General features: G+C 43.6%; 1 protein-coding gene across 3 annotated transcripts in view; it reads left to right on the forward strand.

Moving 5' to 3' along the window:
• Positions 1-21,369, forward strand: part of NTN4 (netrin 4) — an 84,536-nt gene that overhangs the window by 20,562 nt on the left and 42,605 nt on the right. For 2 of the 3 annotated variants that reach the window (XR_003092127.1, XM_006037357.3), the window contains exon 3: positions 7,512-7,790. The exons of the other annotated variant lie outside the window; for it this stretch is intronic. Coding sequence is in view for 1 of the 2 variants with exons in the window: in XM_006037357.3 (XP_006037419.1) it covers positions 7,512-7,790 (279 nt within the window). In the remaining variant the exon portion in view is untranslated. The remainder of the gene's footprint in view (positions 1-7,511; positions 7,791-21,369) is intronic. 3 annotated transcript variants of the gene reach the window in all.

The raw sequence follows: 21,369 nt of genomic DNA on the forward strand, positions 1-21,369 counted from the left end.
AGTCCTGCTTCTCTGTGTCATTTGTGCTCTGGCAATTCTTCATCTCAGCTTCCAATGTTTTACATTTTCAAAGAGTTACAGAAACTTTAATTGAAGGAGAGATGTCACAACCATACTATGGTACAATAAATTATACCGGAGCCTGGATACTAATAAAACCTATAGGCCTCTAATGCAAATATTGCAATTATTATTAAAAATTGGTTGCATGTCAAATTCTCTCACATTTATCTATCTATGTGTCTTAATTCTTCTTTCTGTCTCTCTCTCCTGAGAAAATAGAAAATCTTGCATTGTTTTTCCTTTGGAGATTTTTTTCCACATTCAGATGAGATGCATAAAATGGAATAAAAATGCCAACAAAAATAAAATGAGACCAAGCTGTATTAAATGTCAAGAATCCAACTGGGAAGATTTTTAGTAGACTAAAGAATTGATATCTAAAATTACAGCATGATTATTGTATACTGCATAGTAAAAAACAAATTGCATAATACTGGCCCTAGGCTGTTCCTTTTCCAATATTAGTGTGCTCTCCCTCTCTTTATGCACATGTATAGTTTCTCTTTCTGGTGTGTATTTATTCAGGATGAACTGTGTGGTTTGGAAGTGCTCTAAGAGATGGCTTGTCTTAGACTGATGAACACTAAGACAGCACATATACTGCCCTAAACTCCTGTGTCCCCACTTTTCCACTTCAGGACCTCACATTGGTTTCACTCAGAAGAATTAGGCCCTGGGGCTCAAGTAAATGGAAGCTGTGGTGATCTGAATACATCTTTCTGGAGGGCTTTTCTAGCCATAAATCTTTCACTGTTTTTTGTTGACTTTCTTAGGCAACTTTGACTTCAGAGACTATTATATTCTCAGTAACAGTTATTACCATTTTCATTCCCACTGATAGATATAAAGCTGCCCTTTCATTACAAATATACACTTGTGAAGCAGGAAGATTTTATATATTATTAAGCTAAACTACTTATGATGCAAGCAGGGTATTCGAGTCCAGCATACCCATAGGTATTTTTTTTATTTATTTGGCTACCTTGTGACACCTGTAGAACTAAAAGTAGCTAAGTCTCCCTGCTTTCCAAAAAAAAATGAAATCATCCTCAGATCATGATAAACTTCTGAAGGAAATTATATTTGTTACATATTTTTACAAGTATGTGACTGGTTGCAAATACAATTGGTTAATTTTTTTTCTGTTAAATCAGTTGTAAGGGGAGGAGACCTTTAACTGAAACTTCATTTTTTGGCTACCAAAAAATGTTTCATTACACATGCCTGCTTTCTGTGGAAATTTTTTATTTTTTGTCTGAAAACTGAATGTCCAAAATCCAAAATATCAGCAAAAAGACAAATATTTTGGCTGGAAACCAAAAATTTGTGATTTTGGCGTGCTACTGAAGTGTATCAGGGGAGATGAAACTCAACTGCTTCTCGCTCCCATTCTTTTCCTCAGGATAGCATCATCAGCTGGAATCTGTATATGAAGGGCCAGGTACCACCACCTTTATTCACAATGGAGTAGTACTTTATGAGAAATTGCCGCTTAACCTAATAGGACTGTTCTTCTAGTGAAGAGCATGGATAAGAATGAAATAGCTAGCACAAAGAAAATCATCCACTGTGGATATGTCCCTTTAAGATATCTTTTCTCATTTAAGTAACCATCAGTGAAAGCTCCTTGCCAGAATCCTTTCTACTAATTTGGAAGGATGATTCACTTTACAGGAATTGGAATGAAAAAGTGAGAGAGACGCTGGTGCTCCTTTTTCATATCTGGAAGTTTGGGCATCTTCATGGTCAAAAGCTGAAATGTGCTGGCCTGAGTCAGCTACGACTAGTATGAGAGAGATGGAGCTGCTCTGGGATAATTTCTGAATAGTGTATGCTGACCTGGCAATTGGAATATTTGCTGCATGACTATACTGGATTAAATCAATAGAGCAAAAAATGGGAAACAATGGCTGAAGATAAGTCACTCCATGATAAACATTAGGGTGCTGTTATGGAACAGGTAGACACACTAGTTAGTTTAATCTTCCATGAAGCCTACCAGTGCAATTTGGACTAGCAGGGCAAATGCTTGGAGGAACTGACAAGAACAAAAGAGCCATAGATGGTTTTAAAGGAGCTGTTGTTGCTGAGGAACTTTTTAGATTGAGACAAGCACTGAGCAGAGAGGGTCTGAAGAAATTCAGCCTGCTTAGACTATCATCAAGTAATGATGCGACAGTAGGTAAGCTAGACCTGTGCATAGATTTTGTGCACAGAATCCTGTTAAATGATTCCCCCCTCCCTTTGTTCTGTTGAAATGATATGACACGTGGTGTGAAGAGGCTGTCTAAGCACCATAGTCAACCTTGGTCACGTGCTCCTAAAAAGAAGAACCTCACATACGAATGTGGTTGGACCTGCTGGGTAAGCAAGGCCAATACACAGGGGACTATAGCCCTGAGCCCAGTCTAGGAGTATGGCATTCAATCACAGGAGAGGTAAAAGCATGAGATATGACATCTGTGGTGAGGTGTTCAGAGAGATCAGAGGAAGAAAAAAGGGGCAAAGGCTCTGTAATTATGACAGCTAGTTATACATGGATAAGATGGACTGATATGCTAGGTTTATTGTAGAGAAGTGATGGCATAAGTCAGTAAGTTTAACAACCAGATATAAAAATCTAGCAAAGAAATACATCCCTGTTCTTAAGAAACAGCAACTCAGTTACCTAGAACAGAGCTGAGGATTGCTATTTACATGGTAACTTGAGTTTTGTTTATTTGGATTAGTGTGTCGTGCTTTTTTAAAATTAATGTAATATTCTGGGTTCTTATTACATTAATACTTTTAAGATCAGTTTTATTAGTGTGCTCCCCCTATCATTCTGCACGCAGCCATAAACCAGATACATTTGCCCAGGTAGCCAAGTTCATGGTTGTTTTGATTCACTGGAGTACTCAAAACAGCCATAGTGCATTGATAAAGCTGGTCCTAATGGTCTACTGGGAATTACAAAGAGGGAATCCCATTTAGGATCAATACTTTCTTGTAAGCATGAAAATAAATTTTGTAACATTTTAGGAACTGACTTGAAATATCAGCTCCGCTGAAAAAAATTCCTATTGGTATTAGTAGTGGGGAAAGGTAGTGATTTCACCCTTAAATTGCAAGCGCTCAAAATGAGAGGATTTTTTTGTTCCCCTCACTGTCAGAATGATAGTTGTAGATATTGGTCACATGCCAGGTTTAGACTGGGATTCACAGGCAAACATAACTGAAAAATATGGGAAAAGTCTATAAGCAATGAATTATACAAATTGTTCATTTTTCATTTTTCCTTCCTTATTTTAATTTGAACCAGAAAGAACAAAGGATTCTTTAAGATACAATTTGTATAATCATAAGGAACCCAAAGTGCTACTTTTTAATGAAAATTCTTAACCTGCATTTTCCATCGTCTCCACTAAAAGGAAATTGAATGTCTAGAATCTGGATGTTGTCCAGACACCTTTTTTTCTTTCTACACATGAAGTCATCTCATGTTCAACAAGCCACTAAAGAGTTTTTGTGGTCAGAATTGTAATAGCTTTAATTTGGGGGGGGGGGGGGGGGGGGGGGGGACGGGACTCTGGGATGTGTACAGGTTTTAGTATTGGAATTTATTTAGGTTTTTGTTCATACCTGCCTTTTTTCTGGAGAAGCTTGAAAGATTGTGTGCGCTATTGAAAGAGAGACAAAGGCCCTTTGGAACGTGTTACTAATTATTTATATCCCTCATCAAAGGCTTGTACTCATAGTGAAGACACCCCTCCAGTTTTGTCCTTTCACTGCCTTTTCCAACCTAAACTTGTGCCTTTCTTTTGGCCTTTTAGGTAAAATAGGTAGTTTCTTTAAATATCTTTAAAGCTACTGATTGCATAATGGATGCACCTTAGCACAAATGTATCATGGACATAAAAAACAATTCTGAAGCCCATGCAGCTTTGTTTATTTTGCAGTTGTCAAAGCCTGGGACTGTGCCATTATATGCTTTCTAATGCTATGTCAGTCACAAGGCTGTCCAATCATTGCTGTCACCAGCACACTGGTTGCTGTCATGGTTGGCATGCTGACAAGACATACAAAGAACACAGCCATCATTCAGCTCAGAAATGTAAAGAGCTCTAAATCTCCATCCATCCTTTTACCAAGCTTCCCCTGGCTGGAACTTGGCAGTTCTGGACAAGAACCAGGAGCTCAGCCAGGACTCAGGGAATGGGAGAGATGGAAGCCAAGAGAGGCAAAGCCAGCAGTGGACACACTGGCAGTATCAAGACCCTGTGTTATCTCCAAGGTATATGTATTCTGTTAAAATCACACTGAAATCCTGAGTGACTAGAACAGGTCCATAGCCTCCAATATAGTGGGTTTAAAAAAAACAGATCATCTAGGCAGCCCTTAACTAGCTCTACAGTTACTCCTCAAGGATGAAGCCCAGGGAGAAAAGACAGGGGACCTAGGAAGAGGAAGACCAAGCAAGAACTAAGGACTTGGAGAGAACAAATTAATGTTTTACTTCACCTCAAGTGTTTCAACTAAATGAATTCACCTTGCTTACCATCTGAATCTTGTCTTCTTCGTCCACTCTTTCTCCTACTTTCCTCTTCCTGAGCTCCCTTGTTGCTGGGAAATAGTACTTCACACTCTTGGCACCCTCTGCCCAGGCATCACTAGCTGTTTTATAAACAGTAACAGATTTAAGCAACACCTGCACCAAGCACGTTTTGACTAACCCCATTATGCTGATGGAGAAATAGAGGTGTAGAGAGCTGTGCTTTCTTGGCCAGAGCCGCACAGGAAGCTGGTGACACAGCTAGGAAAAGAGACTAAATCACTTGATTCCCTGTGGTTAACCACAAGGCTACATTTCAGCCCTTTTTGATACCGTCAGGAATTGTACTATACATTTAAAGCTAATGCTAATGTTAAAGAACAAGAGGCTTCCCCCTCTTCATCTGAATTTCCCTGTGTGTTACTTCTCTGCATCCATCTAATTTAGGCCTTCAATATCTGATATGTAGGTCACCTCTTATAGCCGTGTAGAGCTCTGTGAACCATAGTGGAGGTCCAACAGGACAGAACAGCACACTCAGGTGTTATTGATAGGTGGTATCAGTGCTTGTGATAAGATCCTTGGGTCAGGAGATATCTGGTGGTGTTCCTTGCCTGGTGTCAGGCATACTGTCACTATTATTTAGTGTCCAATAAATAATCATGATGATGGTCACACTTTATATTAAGGCTACTGTGGCAGTGAGACGCCACCACAGGCTCCCGAAGGAGAGAGGGTAATCACCGCGGGCCCCAAACCCTGGAAACAGACCCTCTACGGGGATAACTTACCTCCTGCCGAGCAGGCAGAGCAGGAGCTGAGACCGCGGCTACAGCCGCATGAGCCGACATTACGCCAGCTGTTTAATCAGCTGTTTCCTGTGCGGGGAACAGGTGGACCAATCGTGGTGGCTGTACCAGCCACTGCAGGAAAGCTTAAAAGCCCTGCCAGGACCAGGGCGGGAGAGGAGCCAGAGAGAGAGCGAGCTAGTAGGCAGCACGCCAGAGGTGCTGAGGCTCCTACGTGGGAGAGGAGCAGTACAGCCGGCGCAGCACTGGCAGGCAGAGCAGGGGAGACCTTTGAGCCCCCCTGCCAGAGGCAGAGTAGGGGAAGCACCTCGGCCCCCTGTAGGAGGCAGAACAGGGGAAGCCTTTCAGCTCCCTGCAGAAGGCAGACAGAAGCATTTAAGCTCCCTGTAGGAGGCAGAGCAGGGGAGGCAATTGAGTCCCCTGTAGGAGGCTGGGGGAAAGGAGGCAGCTCCACATCCCTCTCCTCCCCAGGAGAATACTTCTTTTGAAAGGAAAAAAAGGAAAAAAATCAAAGAGATAGAGGGAAGGCTGTGCATCAAGGCCGCAGGGACAGGAGCCAACTGAGCCCACGCAGATATGGGACCCTACCCGAAGCCAGCTGCGGGCAAGCCCGCAGGGCCAAAGCCATCATTGTATGGACACCGTTCCGGTTGGCGAGTGGACGGGGTGTAGGGGAGGCGGAGTCCCGTGGAACATCGCCGCTTGCCGGGAGGCCCTCTCAGGAATATCTCTATTGAACCCCTCTCTTGGGTTCAAAGTTGTGGCAGGCGAGTTGAGGGGCTACTCACCCGGCAGGCAGTGCAACACGTAAGGCCCACAGCAATCACAGCTACATTTGTAAATAGTTTACAGAATGATAATAAAATGATTGTCTTGTCATAGACTTATAGTTGGTTATCAACACATCAATGAAAAGTTTATAGCTGTTTTCAACCAGCAAATATAAGTAATGTATTCATCTGTTGGACTCAATGAGACTCTAAAACAACTTACAACTTTTATGTAAATATTATATTTTAAATAATATTATTGTTATCAGTTTAAGAACAATATAATGTATTAACCTTGTTAAACTATATAAATTTACTTGTAGTACAAAGTGTGGCATAACAGCAATAATATACTTTGTATTGCATTATAAGATGGTATAGTATAGTGGATATTAATAAATGTACTGTATGTGTGCTGTGTATGGTATCACACTATAAAGGCTACTATGTTAACAAATTCAAAATAAACCTTTTAAAGGAAATTAGTTATTTTTATCTAGTGCTTTCAGTTTTTGGTTCAACCCAATATTTGCTTATTTAGTCCTACTGAAGTTAAAATACTGACTGAGTGGTAAGTATGTGTTTAAACTTAAAAAGCCCTGAGTTTTTCTTTCTTTCTTTCTTATCTCAGTCTTCTGGACTATCAGTTGGACATCATTATTCACTGTATTTAATCACTTTTACACTAGGAAGTAGCATGGGGCTGGTGTGAGCCAAATATTTAGAAATTTGGGCTTTATTTGCAAAAAAGTGCACTGAGTTTTAATAAATATTGTACATCCTTTAGAACCCATTCTTGCAAAATGCCCACTTCCTACAATAGTCTACAACATTCTTAGTGAGCATATGGACTTCAGTAAGACTATGTACAAGAATGAGTCTGATGCCAGGTGGTCAGTGGTACAATGATGTGACCCGACACATCTTCAGCTTCAGATCCTGACTTCTTAACAAGAAGAGAAAAAGAATGTTGTTCCTTGAGTAAATCTAAATTTGTACATGTGTAGTGTGTGTGCGCACACACTCCATATACAGGACAGCAATGGAAATCTGACTATTCGTCTCATTTCCTCCCTTTATGTATCACACAAGACAGCTGTTCAGCAACGGAACAGAGGGCTGCCCTTCCCCAGGTGTGATCAAGCTCTAAAAATCTCATCATGTCTTACTGGCATGTCAATTCCAGATGTTTCAGACAGCCCCATAAATCAAACCATAGGCAACCTGACCTAGGAGCACATTGTTTGCAGACAATATCCTGAAAGCATTCAACAGGACTCCTATTCACACCCTTAGTTCTCTGATATGAGTTTATTTTCTTTCATTTCTTTTGCTCAGGTTATTTACCGAGCTCTGTCACCACCTTATTCAGCTGAAGATCCTTACAGCACTGAAGCTCAGGCACAGCTGAAGATCACCAACCTTCGAGTGCGGCTGCTTAAGCGACAGGCCTGCCCGTGTAAGGACAATGACCTGAAGGCAAAGCCTCAACGGTTCATGCACTATGCAATCTCTGATTTCATCGTGAAGGGCAGTTGCTTTTGTAATGGCCATGCTGATCACTGTGTACCTGTCTCTGGATTTAAACCTGTCAAGGCAGCAGGCGTCTTCCACATGGTATGTGTTATACTGTGTAACCTTTTCACTGTGATAGACAAGAAATACAGTAAAGTTGCTTGACTACTTTTTTCATAATGTAATTGATTGATGTATATATAACCCTAGTCAAAAGGAGCTCTGCAAAATCAAAACAAACAAAACCAAAGCGATGATTTAATGGGGGATGGTTTCATGGTCTAAACATCAGTTTTGACATACCTAATCTCTCTGGTGCCACAGTATAAAACCTGGGAGGATCAACGCAGACTCATCCTTCCAAGATAGATGAACTAATTACTCTGCAGTTATAGTGTGTCTCCTTAAAAACCTTAAAAGCTAAAGTCACTGACACATTTTTTCTGCCCTTAAAGACTTTGACCAAAAAAAAAGCAAAATACTACAGCTACAAAACAAACAAACAAAACCCAGTAATAAGCAGAGCTTCAACCCTGAAAGGAGAAAGAGCTGGAGACCTATAAACTTGACTAGGGATGTTGCTAATGCTATTGATCTTCCATAGAAGATGCTACAGTGATGGGTGGCAGTAGAAACAGAGAGAGAGCGAGAGAGAGAGAAGCAAAATGTTACTTCTGTATGAGCATTCAAGATTCTACACGTTCTGGTCAGGAACATAGTCCTGCAAGTCTGACTGCCCTCCTTGAATGTTACCTGAATGTTAAAGCTAACAAAATGCGGCTACTGATATTTTAAGTATCATAACACCAGATCTTACCTTAAAACAATATGTTAGTCACTAGGGGTTTTATCAATAACCCATTGAAATCAAATAGAATCTTTCCATTTGACTACAATGAACTTTGGATTGGGCCCTTGCTAAAGGTGTCCTCTCCGCACCATCACCAGTGCCTCAGGAAGTATTAGATACTCTGGCATAAAAGGAGTGGGTGAAGTTAGGTTGATTAATATTGCACTGAGGAGAGTTTCAAAGGGGAAAAAAATCAAAGATGTAAACCAAGTTCTATAGATAAGGAATTCTGGCATTGAGCCAGTCCCTTGGAAAAGTATAGAACATGTATTTGAGTTAAATTATAACCTCAAACATGAAAAAGACAGCATGTTTCCTCTCTAATATAAGTAGTGTTCAACATCTGAAAATGCACAAATCCAAAAGCATGCAACAGTTGGACTGATAAGTAGGGGTGCACCAACAGAGATTTTGGGGGCCGATACTGATAGCTGATATTTAAGGAGGCATATCAGCTGATCCTGATCCAATATCAGATATCTGATACAGCTGCCTCCAGGTGGTAGGTTCGGTGTGGTGGAAGGGGAGGAGGGACGTGGGGGGCAGATCAACACCCCCCACAGTGAAGGCAGGGGCAGGCGCTGCCCAGCCGGGGTGGCCTGCAGCTGCGGGGTAGAGCCAGAGCTGGGGGCGGGGGGTTGGGGGGGGGGGCGCCCCCTGCCACTGCAACCCGGGAGGGCAGGAGGGGGTGGGCATGTGCCCCCAGATTTGCATGGCATGGGGTAGAAGACCAGCGCAGGGTGGAGCCGGAGCCGGAGCCAGGCTGGGCTTAGATTCATAGATTGTAGAGTCAGAAGGGACCACAATGGATCATCATGTCCAACCCCCTACCCGTGGCAGGAAAGAGGACCGAGGTCAGATGACCCCAGCCAGGTGACTATCTAGCCTCTTCTTGAAGTCCTCCAAGCAAGGCCCCACCTCTCTTGGAAGCCCATTCCAGATCCTGGCCACCCTTGCTGTGAAAAATTTCTTCCTAATATCTAACCTAAATCCACTCTCAACTAGCTTACACCTGTTATTCCTAGTCACTCGCTGCGGCGCCCTAGTAAACAGCACGTCCCCTATTCCCCATTGACCTCGCCTAATAAATTTATAGGCTTGAAGTGGGCTCCAGCAGCACTGGGAGGAGGTTGCAGCCATCCCAGATTTTGCTGCAGCTCTGCTCCCAGCCCTGCGCTGCCGCCCGGTGCAGCCCTGGCTGAACACGCTGCCTCCACCCAAGTGCCAGGAAAAGCCAGAATTGCGCCAGGCAGTAGGCTGCAGCACGGGGCTGGGAACGGAGGTGCAGTGAAATTTGGGGTGGCTGCAGCCTCCTCCCATCGCCGCCAGAGCTTGCTACAAGCCCAGTCCCCAGTGAGAAGAGCCGTGAAGCACCAGCTCCGGCTCTGGCTCCACCCCGCAGCTACTGCCCTCCCCGCACCACACAGGTCAGGGGGGCACACGCCCCCCCCCGCCCACCTGGGGTGCAAGCAGTGGCGGGAGTTGCCCCCACCCCATGGGTCGCAGCTCCATCCCATGCCCCACCGCCCCGGCTGGGTAGCGCCTGCCCCGCCCCTGCTCCCTCCCTCACCACGAGAGGCATTGATATGCCCCCCCACTTCCTTCCCTCCTCACCCTCTGACTTACCAGCTGGAGGCAGCTCGCCATGCTGTGGGCTCTGCTCCATGCTGCATTGTGGCTATGCACAGCACAGGCATTTATCAGCCGAATTATCAGCCCCATAGGGCCGATATAGACAGTTTTCTTCATATCAGTACCAATCCGATATCAGACCGATGTATGCACCTCTACTGATAAGTCTGTTGCAGGTAGTGCTACCCTGTTTGTCACAGATGTTTCCTTATTGAAATTCTCTGAAATGAGCTGTTTATTTGGGACTCTTTAAGTATGATACAATTGTGTAGGAGTATGACAAGAGCATAGCTGAGAGTTATGAAACAAAGTGTAGCTGTACACACTTTCATTATGGGTTTAAAATTATGATTTAAAAGGTGCTTAATGTATGTGGTATTTTTATATGTATGTGATGTGTACAACTATAAAGATGCATATGCTACTTACCTGTATGTATGTTCAGGCATTGGAGAAAAAATAATAGTAAACTTATAATTCTTAGAATTGAAAAAGGAAAGTTAAATACCAAAAAAAAAGCCCAAAGCAAAAAGAAACAACCTCACTCTCCAGTCCCCTTCCCAAAAGACCCCAAATCCCAAATTGAAGGGGATATTAAATTTAAGTGTACAGGTGTCTGGAGAGTGAAAAATAACGTTCCTACAACAAAGTTAACTCAGGCAAAGTACACATATGTACTGTGTTATAAAGTCTATTTGCATTAGTCCTTACAAAAATGTTCTAGCCAGTATAATGTAGAGAAGACACAAAGATTGCAGTTGTAGCTGGCACCTAACCAGTCCTGGGATGAAGAGCACTAAAAAGGAAAAGCTTTCTATACACACCATTCTCTCCCCCACCACAAGTTCAGGGCAGCTGAGAATCAAGCTTTCTGGATTGGATCCTCTTCCCCCTGCACTGGCAAGCAGAAAGGGTGCTATTTGGATCTGATCCCCCATCCCAGAATCATGCCTCCTGTCATGCACATATGGCATTGCAAGAGGTATAATTGGGATCAGGGATCAGATCCCATATCACCTTTTAAATAAACACATGCCAGGGGCCAGAGAGAAAGACAGACAGAAGTCTGTGATTGTTTAGCCAGATGAATCTAAAAAAGTATCAGGAAAATAGAGTAAAATTCAGAGAGGGAGCACTTTAAAATGTTTCCTCTGAAAAAAATCAGTAAGTATCTTGGTAAATATTGAGAATGTACATGGCATGTTCAGTTGTCTTCTGAAGAGTTTATGGAGACGAAATACATTCATTAATGTTTGAAAGTGAGGTTTCAGTCCTGTTTAAAGTACAGATCTTGCTAATTCCATAGCTAAGTTTGGTACTAGCATCTGCATGGAGAAATAAAGTCCCAAAACCAAGAAAATACAAACGTTTTATTTTTCAACAGCCTTACAGAATGTAATACAAAAGATGCTAGTCACAGCCAGAATGTTCAAAAGGAGGGTCTAGAACTGAGGGACTTAATGCTATAGGGGTCAGATTCTGTTCTGCCTATTACATGCATAAATGGTAAAAAAAAAATGCTAATACTAAAGGTGGGTCGATCCTTCTCTTCCTTTCAGTTTTTTTGCGACGGTTCTGAGGCTCAGATGATGGTGTGTTACAACAGCAGGTGCATTATGATTTACAGGGACATGAATAGGGTAGAGAAGAAATATATTTAGCAGCCTGATTCTGCTTTGATTCCCGATCTGGTCCTGTAGTTCTAAAGAGTTTCTTATGAAAGAACTTTCCATCCTTAGTCTCAGCCTAAAGGTGAAATTTATAGGGAAGTATATATGTAACTAATTCAACCATAGATGAAGGAATAAAACATACTCTTATATATAAATATAATAAAAATGGCAAAATTTTAGAACTTGGCTAGTCCTCAATGGACAGTAGTTCTGAAAAATGATTTTTTGTGTTTTTCTGTAAATAACTGGTTTTAAAGTATTACAAAAATGTGCCTTTGTGCCCGTGCAGTAAATATGTTATATTTTCTACTTACATTTTTCCCTATTTAAAAGTATGCTGTATGATATTTACATACATATGTATATGTAGGTCACTACAAATGGTCATACACTGCTTGCTTGTACATGCTTGACATATCATATACCAGAGTGCTTTACCCAGCAGTTATGTCTGTTAGAAAATTCTTAATGGAATGATCCCATCAACAGTAGAACAATCCCATAGATTATATAGATAAAGATCAGAAAGAAACATTGCAGCCTTACTAAATCCAGGCTTTGTTTCAGCTCCTTGATAATTATGGCTTTGAAAGTTGGTCAGTGAAAGAACAGGATGCGATGCTGTCGGTGTATGTGTTCTGCAGGTCAGGGGAGTGAACAAAGGAACAGCAAATGTGTGTTTTGGTAGCTCAGGGTGAAGCTGACAAGTCTCAGAGAGATCTAGCAAAGCAAGCTGAACTATTTCATTCATGTCTCATTCCACAAGTGAAAGAGAAACTGATGAATGTGTGCTGAAGATAAAGGTGAAGGCTAATGTTTGTGTTAGTCTGGGATTTGATAGGGTGATTTATGGCCAAAATTTAGCCTGAAATATCAACTAAAATTCCTCCCTATTTCTGTGAAAACTTTCCTTTGTGGCTGGAGTTCCTCCTGTTGGAAACTCAGCAATTTTTTTTTTAATCTTTGGTGTGGGCATAATTTTCAGCTAGAAGGAATGTGGGAAGCCTTGCTGAAGCTTCCTGATGAGGCAATACAAGGAATGTTTCAGAGAACAAGGTATGTTTAGTCTGGAGGAAAGGAATTTAAGTGGTGGATACAATAGTGGTTTTCAAATATTTGAAAGGCTGCCATAAAGAAGAGGGAGAACAACTGTTCTTCCTTGCCTCAGAGGGAGGAAAATCAGCTTTAGATTAAAGCTCAGAAAACTTCCCCACTGTCAGAACAGTAGGACCGTGGAACGAGGTGTTATGGGAAACTGGAACCTCCTTCAGTGTAGATTTCCAAGAAGAGGCTGGATAAGCATTTGTCTGGGATAATATACGAATAGAGCATCTGCATTCATTCAGGGGATTGCACTAGATGACTCTGGAGGTTTCTTCCCTTCCTAAATTGGCAACTGTCAATCCTCTGGATCATGGTGTACACATAAGAGGTCTAGTCAGATGCCCAATTAATCCATTTGTGGCTGACAAGCCCAATTCGAGAGCAGCAAAGCTTGTTACAAGTTTCACGGATCCATGTGTCGTCTGAGTTGGTGTCTAATTTTACAGCATGCTGCTCTCTTCTTTCTTGCTTTGCTGCTTCTGGATCAAAGCTGCTTCATGGTGAGCCGCACCTGCTGCTAGATGTTCCCTCCAAATCGAACAGCTCCATGCTCCTCCCAGCTTTCTACATTGATGTTGAGTGGTTCATATAATTTTAGCACACATCCTGGTACTGCCATAGAGGGTGAGCCCACTTTCTAGAGCCATCTCAAATCTTTCTGTACAAAATATTCTTGGGGATATGGTCTCTTTCCATTCTCCTGACATGGCTAATCATTGAACTTCCTCTTCTTGATGGTGGGTTCTAAGCATGTCAGTCCTGCATGCTCTAGTTTTTCTGTATTTGGTATTCCATCTTCCTACTTTATTTTTAGGATCTTATGGAGGCATTTCGTGTGGAAGCTGTTCAGTCTCTTGACATACCTAGCATATGTAGTCCACATTTCTGAACCATAAAGCAGGGTGACAGCATACAAGTCTCATAGATTCATATCTTCACCTTAGCTGGTAGTTTGCTGTCATTCCATGTAATAACCCGAAATTCTTAGCTGCTTTTCTGATTCTGTTAGTCAGTTCAGTCTGAAGGTCAAGATTTCTGCTGATTGTAGAACCCAACTAGCAAAAACTATCAACAACTTCAAGAGATTTATCCTCCAGAGTGATGTTAGGTATTAGTTCTTCTACCTCTTGGTACATGATCACAGTCGTCTTGAGACTAATTGCCATTCTGAAGCTCTTGCATGACTCAGAAAATCTGCCAAAAGATTTTGCAGGGAAGATTCACTGTGTGCAACAAAGGCTGCATCATCCACAAACAGGAAATCTTTCAGTATCAGTTCTTTCACCTTGGTTTTCGCTCTAAAGCTTGCAACGTTGAACAAGCCTCCATCTAATCTGGTTCAAAAATAAATGCCATAATTGCTGTCTTTCAGTGAATGATCATTGCTGTCCTTGAATGCATGCAGAAACAGGAATGAAAAGTAGATGTTAAAGAGCACAGGGGCTGAGACACCCCTGTTTCACCATGCTGTTGATGTCAAAGGCATTTGATTCTTTGTTTCATGTACTACAGTTACCTTCATACCTTGATGTAATGAGTGAATGATGTTCAACAGTTTGAGGGAACAACTCAGTTTCTTCAGAACAGTAAAAGGGCCCTGTCTGACTGTATTGAAGGCCTTCATCAGATTGATGAAGGCTATGTACAGTGGTATTCGTTTTTTCTCTACACTTCTCTTGCAGTTGCTTGACTGACAAAATATATAAATGGTGGAGCATCCTGAATGAAAATCACATTGACTTTTGAGATAGATTTCTTCACCTAGAGATTGCAACTGAGGAAGCATGATGCGAGTGACAATTTTTCTGATGATGTTCAATAGGGAGATACCTCTATTGTTGTCACAGTCACTTCTATCCCCTTTTTGTTCTTGTATAATTGTACAAACTGAGCATTTCAACCCTATGATTCTAATAATGGAACCAGAAGAATACCAGATATCTCTAGGGCCTTGAGGGAAAGATGCAAATATCTATTGCACAGTACTTGGATCATGGACATGCAGAGCTCATGTTCCCTGTCTCATATAACCCTGTTTAGCTCCATAGAATATAATGGAATTACACTGCTTATGTAAGGGCTTAGTCTGGTATAATGTAGACACTGATTTGTGTATGCTTTCTAATTCACACTGGACAAGTGGCTGCTAAGACAGTTAATATGGAAATCTGATCAATTCTTTCCAGTTAGCTCCTGAAGTTTCATAGATTCATAGATTGTAAGGCTGGAAGGGACCTCAGAAGATCATCGGGTCCAGTCCCCTGCACCAAACAGGAAAGATAACTGGGGTCAGGTGACCCCAGCAAGGTGACCATCCAGGATCCTCTTAAAGATTTCCAGGATAGGCAATTGTACCACCTCTGGAGGGAGCTTATTCCACAGCCTGGACACCCTAGTTGTGAAGTAGTTTTTCCTAGTGTTGAGCCTGAAACGGTCTTCCAGAAGTTTGTGGCCATTACTCCTAGTTTCCCCAAGGGTGCCCTGATGAACAGTTGTTCACCGAGCCCGTGATGTACGCTTCTGAGCGGTTAGCAGTAAGCTGCTACCAAGTCCCCTCTCAGCCTTCTCTTGTTCAGGCTAAATAGTCCCAGATCCCTCAGCCTTTCCTCATTTAAATCAACAGTCAAGAATGATATAAGATCAGAGGCTTCTCTTGGTATTCCCAAGTGTTCACTTTCATCTGTATGCAGATCCCTGTATTTTACCCACTGGGCACTTCATTGACTTTCTCTTTGTATGCACCATGGTGGTAGTGCCTGTCAAACCTTACTTTACTCACGAGTTTATTTCTCTGACTGTATGATGGACCATTTAGCGGATGTGATCTTTCATTCATCTTTTCCTGTTTACTCATGTAGCACAACTCCAAAGGAAGCCTTATGCCTAAAGAGACATTAGCTCCTTCCATTTTAAAACAGAGAATGTTCATGCTGGTAGAAAACTTAGGATCATGTTAATAGGTAGTCAGAATAAATAAGACAGAACTTTGTATGGAAGTGTACTAGGTTTCTTTGGTTTTAGAAGCAGAAATGTATTTCATTCCAAGGATCAAGGACTTCCATAGCTTTGATACATGCAGGCTAAGGTCATGATTGTTTCATGCAACTGAAGGGTTACTTCAGTTACTTGATATTTATCATTAACAAATGGTAAGTAAAGTTCAGAGTGGGACCTAGGTAATATATCTGTCAAAATTATATCTGTGTAGATTAACCCTGCCTCTAATAGAAGACAAGCCATTATCAATTTTGTACTGACAATTATTATTTATCTAAGTGGAGCTATTGATTTTTATGAATTGCCTACAGTAATACACGTTACAAAAGGAAAGCTGTTCAGATCCATAGTTTACATTCTTTATTGCACCTTGTAGCAGGTTTGGGGTTAATTAAATCACTCGATCTTTCAGGTTTTATTTAGGATCTTTACACCATTTTTATTCTTCCAGGGCAAACTCCCTCACAGCAGGACACAATCAACATAAGCAATTATCACTGTAAATAAATAACCTGTGGTCTTCTTGCTGACTACAGAGAGTAGCTGGCTTCAGGTTTACTGCCACCAGCCCACACTCCCTTCTCTTATCTGTTCACTCTATTACTATACACAATCTCTGGCCTTGCTCACAGTCTCTCCACATGCCATGGTCATCTTCACAGTTTGACTCTCAGGATAAAAGCACTCCAGGTGCAGTCCTTGGGCTCTACCCTAAGCAGACCCACCAGCTCTCAGATCCTCAGTCTCAGGTTCTCAACTGTCTGCCTGCATCTAGCTCCTATTAGAAGCCTAACTCTCACACCTCCCCCCCCCCACCCCCCACTTCTTTCTTTAGAAGCCCTTTTAACTTCCTGTGCCCCAGCTAATTATCTGAGGCAGCTGGCTCACTCTGGGGCTGCAGTGAGCGACACTGCCCACAGCTGGGCTGTAGACCTTGCCAGCCTGCAGACTGCCTACAGGCTCCTTGAGCTGGCAGACTGCCATACTGTTACACACATGCTGTATTTTTAAAAAAAGCTTTGAAGTAATATACCCCATAAAGACTTATTACGATTTTATTTTTAAAAACCTCACAGAAGTTAGAGACAAAAAAAAAGCCTGTTTAGGTTATTTTATTCATGCTCATAGAAGATAGTTTAATTCAAGTACTTAATATAAGCTACTTAAAATAATATTATCTAGCTCTTTTATATAGGCTGTTTTTATCTGTAGGATGAATACTTTTCAGAGGTATTTTCTGAGTACCATAATATTGGCACTGTTTCATAAATGTTACTGTGCAAGGAATAACCATTACAGAAGTCTAGTTGTCCTCCCTTCTGCTTCCTTTTATGGACTTGAAGGGTTAGGCTCCAGATGCTGCCAATAGCAACCAAACCATCCACTAGGAAAGCACTTGTTTAAACAGGTGCATCTTGGACCATGATATAAGATGGAGCTTGATCACTTTATGAATAGGATTGTTTGGCGTATACTTCTCCTTACAGCCTAAAGCAGTGGTTCTCAACCTTTTTTGTACCAGGACACATTTGTAAACATTTGGCCATTCCCAACCCATAGCTCCCTGGCCCTACCAGTGCCCCTCACTCCCAAGCCACAGCCCTCTGGCCCTGCTGGTGCCCCTCACTCCTGATCCACAGCCCCTCCCAGGTCTTCCAGTTCCCCTCACTCCCCACCCACAGGCCCCTGGCCCTATCGGTGCCCTCAGTCCCGACCCACAGTCCCTTTACCCACCCAGCCCTGCCGGAGAGTGCTCTCAGCTGCCCTCATTACACTCAGGCCAGAGCACGGTGGCTGTGGTGGTTCCAGCTCATGCGGGCGGCAGCAAAGTGAGTCCAGCCCCAGCACAGACTGGAGAGAGGAGGAGGGGAGGCTGCTCAGGACAGCCTCGCGCGGGCTGTGAGCTGCTGCAGCAGGGAGCACCAGCCACGGGGCGGAGGACGGGTTGCTTTCCCCTGCGCTCAGGACCAGCTTGTCTCTTGCCCTTCCTCCCCCACCCTGCACTGTCTTACTTACCTGAGCTTCCAACGCTGGAGGAGCCACATGGTCCCATACTGGAAGCTCCTGCTGGGGCTTCCAGCTGGGGTGGGCAGGGCTGGGTGGGCCCTGCTGTTGCATGAGTCCACTGGGGTTTCCCCTGGGTCCTACTGCCCCTGACTCCTGTCATTTTTGACAGGAACCAAGGACAGATAAATATTAATTTTCGAAATTTTTTAGGGGCCCCGCGGGCCAGATAGAATGGACTAGTAGATTGGATGTGGCCCGCGGGCTGTATTTTGCTCACCCCTGACCTAATCATTAGTGATGAGCTGGGTGGTGCAGGACTTCTGATACTGCTGCTTGTTCTTATACAGATAATATTGCTCCCAGCTGTCATATCAGACATTTTTTAAAATGTACTTACTAGCAAGGCAATAAATGCTTTCAGTTTCTTTGCTTATCTTGGAAAATAAAACAATACAAAACATCTTCATAAATCCTTGGGTCATACTGACACAATCCTTTAGATCAGTGTTTCTCAATCCATGGGTCGTGACCCAAAAGTGGGTCACAAAAATATTTGAAAGGGTCACAAGCAAGTCCTAGAAAAATGTGGGAAAGCATGGGTTTCTCTTGCAGGCTGGCAGCATTCCAGCCTGCAAGGAGCTGCTTGGGGCAATTGGAGGCAGTGGGCACACATGCACATGGCTGGCATGCAGCCAGGCAGGGTCATGGGAGCAGCCCCAGAAGCTGGATGCAGGTGTATATGGGGGAATGGGGGTTGGAGGACCAGGGCTTAGGGATTGTCTGGTTGCCTGTACTTGCAGGGGCAGGGTGCCTGGGAGATGCTCCTCGGGGGGGCATGTGGGGCCATGACCAGGCTGCCTGGTGCAGCACAGGAGCCCCAGCCCAGGGCAGGGGAGCTGCCACAGGGCGCAGGCAGCCCCACGCAGGCTGTGAGCAGCTGCAGCGCAGAGCACCGGGCATGGGGCAGGGGCAGAGCCGCTTTTCCCTGCGCTCAGCACCAGCTTGTAACCCGCCCCCACTGCCAGCCTGGGCCCTGCACTGGTTCCAGGCTCGCCTGTCAGGGCTGCGCCATGGTGGCAGCAGCTGCAGTCCCCCTGCTTGCTGCACCGGGCAGGTTTGCTGCTGCTGCCTGGCACAGTAAGCGGGGGGGGCCGCAGCTGTTCCTGTTACAGCGCAGCCCCAACGGGCGAGTCCGGAGCCAGTGCGGGGCCCATGCTGGCAGCAGGAGTGGGTTACAAGCTGGTGCTGAGCATGGGGAAAAGCGGCCCTGAACCGTGCCTGGCATCCCACACTGCAGCCACTCTCAGCCCATGTAGGGCTACCTGTGCCTGCTCAGGACAGCCACACCTGGGCTGCAAGCAGCTGCAGCAGGAAGCGCAGGCCACAGGGCGGGGGAGGGGCCGCTTCCCCCCACACTCAGCACCAGCTCGTTCTCTGCCAGCGAGCAGGGGGTCAAGGCTGCACGCTGTCCCCCGCCTGTACCGTGGGACTGGGGGGGCACTGAGAGTGAGTGGGTGCGGGAGCCAGCGGGAGCACAGGGCCCACACCAGTGTCTCAGGGCCAGTGCCAGCAGAGCTTAGAGCAGGGCGGCAGGAGTACAGGAGTCCCGGCCAGCAGGGGCTCTATGGAGCCGGGCCAGCTCCCCCCTCTCCCAGCTGGTGCAGCCCAGCCCGGCTCCACAGACCCCTGCCTGCCTGCACCCTGCTTTGGGCCCCGCCGGTGCTGGCCCTGGGACATTGGTCCCAAGACATTGGGGCATTGGTCCCAAGATGGTGACCAGGGGGCAGGGCACCTGTCAAGGGGCGGGGCTACCCATGCGGCCCTCGACAGCTTGCCAAAACTGGGTAAATGGCCCTCCGCCTGAAATAATTGCCCGCCCCTGGATCAGGTAGTAGTAGGCAGATCTGCAGCTAGTATAAATTGCCAGGCTCCCCATGAAATCAATAGAATCATGAGAATCTGTTCTTAAACCACACGAAACGTGTACTGCTCTCCAAACACTCTTTATTCCATAACAAGAACAAGGGAAGATGTGAGGTATTAAAGACACTTTCAGCAGTAACTTTAGTTACACGATGCTTAGGTGCCAAGGAGGACAGTGAAAATTATTAAGTTATTAATAATTTATTATTTCTTAATAAATAATGAAAGTGGTTGTAGGACCAGAACTGTCTCTCAAATAAGATGCTATGATGATAAGTTAGTAATAGTAACAGTAAATAAACTGTCTAGGAGAAACAAAAAGAGAGTGCATAAAATAATTCCAGCGAGGGAACATACTTTATAAAAGTGACACATTTGTTTATGTATTATATAATAAATGAAACTGCTTGGAAAGTCATGTGGCAATAAACCTTTTTACTTTGCAATCGCATCTTGCTCCTCTTCCTGAAAAAAAAGAGACAGAGATTAACAGTTAAACTAAAGAAACAGTCTCCTGAAGACTGGTTCCTCTCTCATCCACTGTATGTTTTCTCTATTTAGACTGTAAGGTCTTTGGGGCAGGGATTTTATCTTTCCTTGTGTTTGTATTAGGCCCCGAGTGAGGACTAGCTGCTACTATAAAATAAATTAATAGGTAACAGCAACAAGTAGCAGGAGCCCTAGTATGTCTGAATATAGGCCTTTTCTCATTCTCGCCAGTGTATATTCTGGAACATAATAGATGATAAAGAAAGTTTTTTCTAAGATTTATCAAAAACAAGTATATTTGCAAGCTGAAAAGAAGCGCAGGACGGTATTAATTCAGCAACAAAAGGCAATGGAAGGAAGCATGCCCTAGCAACTGTCTAGGTATAAAGATATCTGTCACTCGTTTATCTTATGCAGGTTGACTTTGGCAGCACTGTTTGCACTGTGTAGCACAATGAGTGACATTGTGACAGGGCTGTCAAGCTAAGAAGGGGAAACAGTACGAAAGAGAACTGGGATATAAAGACTGCATGACAAAATGACAAATAGTGTGAAAAAGAATTTCTGGTTCAATGAATCTAGCAGCTGGGAGAATGTTTAAAAGAGCTAAATGTTTTGGTAATTGGTGGTTTGTGAAGTTGACAGTCCTTCATAATGGTCCCCAATGGATAAACCTGATAGTTGCAAATGGAAATTGAAATCATAATGAAAAAGAAATATGTTCCTTTCATTATTGATGTGAATGGGCCAAACTCTACCTTGAAAAGAACATGTCTTTCAGAAAAATCATTGGAAACCATGTATATATTCTGTTACTGAATTGGGCCCTAACAGGTTAGCAGCAATTTATTGGCAGTTTTACTTTTCTGACCACTTTAGAGACCTGTCTCAATTCCACAGCTGTTTTAAGCCCTGTCTTCCTGATTTTACAGTTCTTATATGTATGATATTGGCATTAGGGGATCTTAGACTGAGCCTGTAGCTATTCCTGTTCCTCTGCCACTCT

Source organism: Alligator sinensis, unplaced genomic scaffold, assembly GCF_000455745.1.
Source record: "Alligator sinensis unplaced genomic scaffold, ASM45574v1 scaffold1290_1, whole genome shotgun sequence".
Taxonomy (NCBI): domain Eukaryota; kingdom Metazoa; phylum Chordata; order Crocodylia; family Alligatoridae; genus Alligator; species Alligator sinensis.